Here is a 9,116-nt window from a genome sequence, read left to right as displayed (position 1 = left end):
GGGGGGGATGCTTTTCAAAAGTGTAAATTAGGCAGTGTTTGAAATTAACCATTCAGTTTTGCATATGTAGTGTTGTGTAATCTACTGTAGTCTATATGAGTATCCTTGCTATATTTTTGTTTCATGTGTCCATAGTTTTTGCTTACTAAATTGTAGGACTGTAACTTCAGCTTCACTATAAAAACACAATTGCTTAAAATGTGTTTTCCTACTCTAACCAAATCATTGTTCTTTTGGCTCAGCTTGTTTGTACAGAATAAACTTAGAGCAACATTTTATTTGTTGTTTGTTTATGAATACTGTAAGGACATTAGAAAGATAACTGTAATTACATTGTAATTGTATGTATACCAACTCAGTTATTCACATTTTAAAAAGAGTTTCATGAAACTTGCATATTATTGCTTCTACTCCAAGTGGTTTGGACCCCATGTGTACCAAGATATATCCAGGGGTCATCCTTTACTGAATGGACATGATGGACATATAGCTTTGGGATTTGATTTCTTTGAACCTATCATATTGTTGTTTAATCTAAATGAGATCACTATTAAAAGATTTTTGGAACTAAAGATGAATCTTGTCAAAAAGTTGGGATTGGATCAGACTTTATATTGCAGGTATCATAAGTAAATATAATGGGCCCTTGAGTGTTTAAACCGTTTCACAAGATAAGGATTGTGTGTGAATTGTGTGAAATGTAGCTAAAGAGTGTCTGGATCAGGGTAAACTTTAGAGGTACAATTAAAGATGAAATCCACCAGTATTGTACATCAAGTCTTTTTACGGGTCTTGAGGAGTACATCTGTATATGTGAATGAACTTCTATAAAGCTTGTTGTGGTTCTGAGGAAGCTGCGTGATATTTGATCTCTGGTTCTGTTACATCATCATAAATCTGACATTAATATGCAATGCAAAATCACTTTAATATTGTAAACAGAGTCAAATGAATCTCATAAATAAAAGTTATAGTCTCACTTTAAGGTTATCAACACTGACGAACATACACTTTTGATGGCATAGTGACAATAACTTGACTATCCAAACCTTGTTAAGTTTCTTTGTTATACTTGCTCATCACTTACATTGTTCTTTGTAACAACCTCCAGCAATGCTACAGCCCTCTCTTTCCATCTTTCTTTAATATTCCTCTAACTGCAGTTACTCATCTTTGAAAATCTTGAAACAGTGGCTGGTTGCACATTCCTATGCTTCAAATATGCGGCCAACAGGGCTTATTAAAAAAAGACAATCAAACACACACAAGCAAATAAACACCCGGCTGGAGAACAGCTCTGTTCATCCCTACTTCAAAATGCGGTAAAACAAATAATTTAGCTACTCACCAGAGGAGGTCCTTGCCATTTAATTTACTTCTGTTTGACCCTGATTGGTTTTGTCCTCCAAGTGCATGTTTGTTTGTTTCATGACTGTTTGTTCATTCTGTCACAAGATAACATGATGCGCATTACCACAGCAGGGACAGGAGATGGTGCAAATATTTTTACAGAGCCTCTTCCTCATTTGTATCAATACATGCATATTAGCACGTTCAGCTCATAAATATTGACAGCAAACAATTAGAAAAATAACTGGCAGAGTGCACTGAGATGTATAACACTCGCCATCTCCGCTGTCCATGGTGCTGACCGTGATATACACTAGGTACCATTTTCTATCTGATTATGCAAAATATATTTTGATATACTGTATGCACCCTAATGACATTTGCAGCTTACTGCAGTTGAAAGCTTTGAGAGTGATGTATTTGTGCAAAATCAGTTCATGCATTAACTAATGACTGCTAGGCAGTCTTATTAAAAGCGTTACCCAATAATTCATCATCTGAGCTGCTCACATCCCTTACCACCATCTGCATTCTCTTTGTGGAATATAGTTTATTCATTCATTCTCTTTTTTTCATGTCAGCTCAGGCGAACAAGCCTCTAAAACATGTCCTTCTACCTAATCCTGTGCTTTGGTTGTCAACATCATTGTTTATTCACATCTCACAAGTAAAGCTGGCAACCATTAAACACACACTCACACACAGTATAGTGCTGAGGTTAATTGTTGCTTCGCATCTCTTTCTCTTGTTCTCTTCGGAGGTGTCATTCCTCGGCGCTCACCACTTTCAGCTTAACAAAGCCAATGTCATTAATCCTTTTTACATACTAATTACTTGATCTGCAGGGTTTTAAGAGACAAAGGGCTACAGACTGGAAATTCAAACCAAACAGTTTACCAATCCATGGGCTATGGTTGTTTAACACAGTCTTAAGATAATCAGTCCCTCAAATATCCTGATGTTTGACCCAATGATTATTATATGGATTGTAATTTTTAAACCAGCTGTTAAAATGGCAGTGTATCTCCCTCTGCAAATGTTGGCTGGTACCTTTGGTGTGCTACAAAATTAACTCTTGGGTAATGATATTAAATTACAAAGTGTAGTCTTACAAATATTAATAGCATTTCATTTAAATCTAATGGAATTTAATGTCATATAATGACAATTATGTACACTTGTTTACTATAAGTGAGCAAAAATCGGATGAGGGGTTTCTCCTATATATATAAACAGAAAAGACAGCATGGAGTTTTCTCTTGCTCTACACTGGGTCCTTTGTACTGAGCCCAGATTTGACATCAACTGGGTCAAACATGAGGGAGGGAGGGAAGGAGGGCAGCAGCTGGACCCGACCATCAATGTCACCCTTGTTAGTCAACTTCATCAATGTCAGTCACTGCCGTTTCAATTTATTTCACTCTTTTGTTTGTGCATACCTCTCATCTCTGTGTGTTTTTGACTATGTCGCTCTGAGGAGCCTCAGACCTGTTCAGTGTATCATGCTGACATCTTTCTACAAAGACAACACATGTGTGATGAGAATAAACAGATTGATATTGAAAATTAATGAAATTTCACCCACCCTCCAAACACATATGCACAATAATTTAAAAAAATCTGTGCTGAAAACATACAAAACTGGCTGAATAGTTTTAATGTTCATTTGCGTTGTGTATATAAAGTTAAGGAAAATATAGTACTTTTGTCTTTAAAAATGAATTATTTTTGATTTTCCTAAGTGTATAAACTGAGTTAATTTACGCATGCAAAACCTGCCATTCTTATTAGATTACCCACATATTTAAGTGTAATCAAAAGCACAAGTATTAGAACAGCTAAAATACAGTGGCTGTCAAATACCAATAAAATAAAAATTCATATTAGAATTTGTGACCTACTCTCTCTGTAGCCAGCCATGACCCCCCTGGCTCCATAAATAATGACTGGCAGCTGAAATGGGACTTTGTGACTTTAAGATGTGATTCGAGGAGATGTGGTCTATCCATTGTTGATGAGACAAAAGCGCGAGTCAGATTCATATAGGAGTGGCGGGGAATAACTTCTCATATCACAGTCACAAAGCCACCCAGCAAAACTTCAATAACCTCGCACCTCTTTCTGGACATGGGTGAGTGCACAGAATTTTTAATAACTCTTATCATCTATTATTGATATGATTTGAAAATGTGAATTTCAGTAAGTTACTAATGTTGCCTTTAATATGTCTTTTCTGTCCTTAGACATCATGTTGCCCTCATACACTGTGTGCAAGATTTGCTGCAAATTGTTCTGATTTATCAAAAATATTTTGGATTCTTAATTTACTATTGTCTCACTGCTTTCTTCCCCCTAATACACAATATAATTTAACATACAATGATGATTTCAGAAGACTGAAAAGAAAAGAGCACATGAACTCAGCCAGGATTATTTCAGTAGAGAGAGAGTAAAAAAAAACACTTCCTCATTTCCTCTAACCCTGTTTAACCATAAACTATACTGAAACCAGAGTGGCTGACAAAGATGGGCAGTGACTTTCAACATGCTAAGGCCGTGTCAGGTCACTCATGTGAAAGAGGTCAAATACTCCCATGTGTGTCAGTATAAATTAATAAGCATCCATGAGAACTGTGGACCCAAACAACTTCTGCCAACCATGTTTTCTCTCTTACAAACAACTTGTTCACTAACTCTAGTTTTTTTTTTTTTTTACAGTTTTGGAGTTTTGATTGATTGTCTGGCATCTACTGTAAAATGTACTGATGCATTTTCCACTGAATTCAAATAGAGGATATGTTGGCCTGCATCACTGTTACCACTGATACAGCAGGGCACAGCTGAAGCGTGGGTGTCTGCAGGCACCAACATTTTAGTATTTTAGTAACAGCAATCTTCCCGCTGTTACTATTTATACATTAGTAGCAGTTTGTTTAACTTGCAGCTTCTGTTTGTTCCAACTAAAATCCTAGCAGTTGTGGGATAACCCCAATGATTTATCATAAAGGACTATTTTAGGCACCTAAAGATTTCACAGTGTGTAGCAACAAAACTCTAACATTGAGAAGGGAAGTTGTTGTTGTTGTTGTTGTTGTGAAGCTATTCAAATGGCCCCTCTCATTCATTATGCTTCCACCCACTCCTTGAACATTTGAACCCAGCCACCACTGGCATTGACACTCAGTGCCATGGTACCAGTCTCAGCCAGCTGTGGATGGAGGATGTCCTTAGGAGTGACATTGCCAGTGGTGTGGAGACAGTCCTGGTGACCCCCCCTGCCACCACATACTACTGTGTGTGTGTGTGTGTGTGTCGTTGCAGCACTCTGGTCTTTGTTTGTTTGACATCGCTGCCCTTTGTTCCTCCCTAATCATGGATAAGACAATGGATATTGTATCTGCAGCCACAGATAGAAGCTCTTTCTTTAGGGGCCTGAACCCAGTGCTTCACCACCATCTCTCACTTGCCTGGTGACGCCTGTGACCGCTAGAGAAAGAGGGCTGGACCAGCGTTAGTAGGATCTGAGCTGTGAGGTGTTGGTACAAGCAGACGGGCTTTTACATACGGATGAAATCAGTGCAGAGAGGCTTATTTTATAGTAGCAGTACCTTATAGGCAGCACTGTACGTCACTAGTTTTCACTGGGATCTTTCTTGTTGTGGAATACAGGATCAAAAGCAGCAAATGTTTCCGGTCAGACAGCCTTGGCTTTGCAAAGCCTTAGGTGCTTTCCTCTATCCCATTTCTGCCAATGCATTTATTAACACTGTGGATATTTGCTACCTGCTTCAGCAGCTCATCTTATGCTGGAAGAAGTGCATGAGATTGTTGTGAAGTCAGTGGTGACTGCTTTTGTTTGGACGCTTTATTGGGAACTGCTGCTTGAACTCTTGTTTATCCCTGCTGTCTAATTTTTGGTTCTGTTGCTTTCTTGCCTGTTGGTGGGGTTTGGTGTATGCTTATGGATTTGCAGGTAGAAGGAGGCCTTTTTCATAGCTCCTCCACAGGATGAAAGAGTCCCCCACTGTGACATAGATGTGTTGTGTGGTTATATGTGCGGTCTTTGCCGCCTGTGTGCTGATATATTATGCCCCCTCAGGTTGTTATGATTGCTGTGTCCGGTGCATTGGGGCAGTGCCCTACCCATCCCTGGTGGCCACCTTGCTGTGCTATGCTGGCATGGCATTATTTTGTGGCTGTGGGCACGAAGCATTGTCACAGACTGAAGTGCTTGTTGAGACTTACTTCGCCCGCAACATTCAGGACTATGTGGTCGTGGCCTCCTTGTGAGTAATGCTGCATTGAATTCTTTCAATTTTTACTTCTTAAAAATGTCTTCATTTTACTGTTTGACTGACTTCTACCTGTGACTATCTCAGTATCAAATATTCCCAGTATGTGATCTATGGCCTGGCATCATTTTTCTTCCTCTACGGTATCCTGCTGCTGGCTGAGGGTTTCTACGCCACAAGTGCTGTCAAGCAGACCTTTGGGGAATTCAGGAGTACCCAGTTTGGCCGCTGCCTCAGCCTGACGGTGAGAACATGGAGAGGGCGGGCAAGGGGGTTTGAAAAGGGAGGAGAAATATGACGTCAGGTCATTGTTAAAATTCTGAATGCTGGTTTGTTTTAGCTCCCAATCTGAATAAAATGCGCTTTGTATCAGCACTTTCTACACAGAATCATGAATTGTGGCTAATAGCTGATTTAATGACAACACATTTATCACACTGAGACCTGACCTTCTATGCCACATTTCTCTGACTTTATGGACTTCACTGTTTATTTCAACAGTTTATCATAGTGACATACTTCTTGGCCTTCATTTGGCTGGCAGTGTTTGCCTTCACTGCTATCCCAGTGTTCTTCCTGTTCAACATGGAGCAAACGTGCCACGACATCAACATCCTGGCTGAAACAACCCCCAGCATTAATCAGCATGCCTGGATTTGCATGGATGCAAGGCAGTATGGTGCGTTGTTCTTATAATGACTGACCACATGTCCACCTGAAGAGAATGTTAATGTGGCCTGAGTTGATCACTGAGGAACAGATGCAAAGCTGGTTGTTCAGTTAGTTATAAAATAATGTGCATAACTTTTCCTTTATCTTAATTTCTTTACCGCTATTTCACTGATATACTATATCCCTATGTAGGAACTTAAATGCGTCATAACTCATCATTATTCAGCAATGGTAAGAGATCCATCACTTACGTAATGTCTTTGTTTAAGGTCTGCTTCCTTGGAATGCAATGCCAGGCAAGGTTTGTGGAATGACCTTGGCATCTATTTGCAAAACTGGTGAAGTGAGTAGAAGAATCCATTATTTCCTTTTGCACTGTTTAGTATTTCATGTCACTGTCCTCATTAAAATTTGTAAGCAGACTCAGTGTAAAATCCATTCTAAATTATTAATGGATGGATGTGGACAGTATGTGAGCATTTTTATATAATTGAATGACACAAAAACACAATCCTCAGAATGCTGTATATATTAAACTGACCTGTATTATATCTTACAGTTCTACGTCACCTATGACTTGTACATAGCTGCATTTGCTGGTGCCGGGATCACTCTCTTAGCACTGGTAAGCAATTGATTTTTGTTCAGGTTAAATATCTCTTTTTATATATTTTAGCATCTTATAGTAAATACCATCAGTTGAACCATAATTAAAAGGTCTGTTTACTCAAATTCGAAATAAAAGGCAACAGTTGTAATTAGCCATCCAGGTAGTTTTTGGTTTTATTTGGTCAGGATATCTGTCTATAAGATTTCAGCACTCACCCCAATACAAAGGAGCTGAATGAAATTTGGTTTATGGTGCTTTGGTATTGCTGAAAATGACTGAACATCTCAACTGTGCCCGTTTATGATCCACCAGCCTTGCTCTGACCCGTTTTCAGTAGAACCACTTTCTACTAAGGAAGCAGTTCAGTAAAGTATGTGAATTATTTGGACTAACAAAGTCAGTTTTTATTGTGAGGACCACAAAAAAAAGTTTAGCACCTCTGCTGTAATGTAGCAGCAATGAAAATACCAGAGACCTCAGACCATGAACAAGTCTAAAGTAAAACTGCCTGCATGGATAGACAGTGGTGGAAAGTAACTAAGCACATTTACTCAAGTACTCTAGTACAATTTTGAGGTCTATATTTATATTTATATAGTTGAGTATACCCATTTTCCACTATTGATTTTATTACATCTCAGAGGGAAATGCTTTACATTTTACTACAGTGCGTTTATTTGGTACTTTTCAGAATCAGGATAATAAAACAAAGTGTAATCATAAAACTTTACTGATCCCTAGTGGGAATTTATATAAGGTAACTAACATTAGCTCCACCTTTACCAGCTGCAACATTAAAGTGATGAACACAATAATTTAAGTCATGCCCAGTAATTTAGGAGGCATTAATGTGAAATTCCACATAATGACAACTTTTTCTTTTGCTACTTCACGTAAATTTTGCTGATAATATGTTTGTACTTTTACTTAAGCATCATTTTGAATGTAGGACTTTAACATGTAAGAGTATATTACACTGTGGTATTTATACTTTTACTCAAGTACAAGATCTGAGTACTTCTTTGTGTATAGATACTTCTAGGAAAATAAGTTTTCTGTAATTGGGGTGACCTATCTTTTTATAAAATATGTGTCTGTGACTTGTTTGCTTGTCCACTATGTTTATAATTATCATAATTGTACAAATACATTTTCAGCTTTTTTCCTATCACTTCTTCCGCCTTCCAAATTAATGTCTTCTTTTACAGTTTTTGTACATGGTTGCTACCACCTACAATTATGCAGTCTTGCGGTTTCTGGGCAGGAAAGGCATCCGCTAGATGCAACATTTCCATCCCCACCAGCCTCATCCTCTGGCTATGAGATGGACATTCAACACATGCAACATTTATGTTCACCCTCTTGGAAACAGCAACTTCCAAACCTGGATCACCCGCTAGTATTTCTTGCCAATAACAGACAAATGTTTCTCACCAGTGTATGAACAACTGACAGAGAGATGAAGATAATTCAGCCCCAGCAGAGGGCTCTGGCCTTCTCCTCAGATCCTCTTCTCAGATGATTCTCTTAGTGTTGTTGTTCATTTTCTTCCAGGTTCTAGCTCTCATTTGATCCTTTTTGTGAAGCTTCACTGGTGCTGATGCTGTTGTCAGATTGTGATGTATTGTGTTTCATGAAAAAATTTAAAGCTATAAGAGCTCACCTTGCAAATCATAACAACATAGCATGCACACCATTCAGTGTTTACTGATGCACATATGAATATGATTTTGCTGCTGCTTAATTTTCACTACCTTGTGTGTCAACATTGTGTAAACTAAAGGAACTGAATTTGAATGTTCAAAAAAATTTAAGTCATCTCTCGCTTTGCTTTCACTATCAACACAGGTACTTTGCATTGACTCATGCATTCATACTGTGGTGTAGGGAGGAGACAAATATTTGTATCCATTTTCCTGAAGGTATTTTGGTTGCTGCTTAAAATAAGCTGTTTTTAAGTCACTGAGATGCTGATGCTTCAGTAACTTGCCTCCAGGTGGCTCATGCTTGATGTGCAGCACTGCTGCTTAGTGTTGTGTGGGTGTTCATTTAAAATTAAGCCTGATTAAACAATCTAAATCTGTACAGTATGTTGTAATAATAAATGCTGATTGTAAAGAATTTCATTTATGCATCTCTGTCAGTTATTGCAATAAATGTTGTGTTGCAAAACCTTTTCACAGAATTCTTAA

At 38.2% G+C, this 9,116-nt stretch overlaps 1 protein-coding gene across 2 annotated transcripts; it reads left to right on the top strand.

The window, feature by feature from the left end:
• Nucleotides 1-3,369: 3,369 nt before the first annotated feature.
• plp1b (proteolipid protein 1b) lies at nucleotides 3,370-9,050 on the top strand. 2 transcript variants are annotated; one of them, XM_020598915.1, is made up of 7 exons: nucleotides 3,370-3,481; nucleotides 5,450-5,636; nucleotides 5,730-5,886; nucleotides 6,144-6,321; nucleotides 6,584-6,657; nucleotides 6,874-6,939; nucleotides 8,133-9,050. In XM_020598915.1, the coding sequence occupies exons 1-7, from the start codon at nucleotides 3,478-3,480 to the stop codon at nucleotides 8,202-8,204; spliced, it is 738 nt and encodes a 245-aa protein (XP_020454571.1). In that variant the 5' UTR covers nucleotides 3,370-3,477; the 3' UTR covers nucleotides 8,205-9,050. The 2 variants fall into 2 exon arrangements, with proteins under 2 accessions (XP_020454571.1, XP_020454569.1); XM_020598913.1 differs by lacking the exon at nucleotides 3,370-3,481 and adding an exon at nucleotides 4,698-5,074.
• Nucleotides 9,051-9,116: the final 66 nt, after the last annotated feature.

Source organism: Monopterus albus, unplaced genomic scaffold (assembly GCF_001952655.1).
Source record: "Monopterus albus unplaced genomic scaffold, M_albus_1.0 scaffold39.1, whole genome shotgun sequence".
Classification (NCBI taxonomy): Eukaryota; Metazoa; Chordata; class Actinopteri; order Synbranchiformes; family Synbranchidae; genus Monopterus; species Monopterus albus.
Note: the sequence above shows the minus strand (reverse complement) of the source record. Positions and strands in the feature narration are given on the sequence as shown.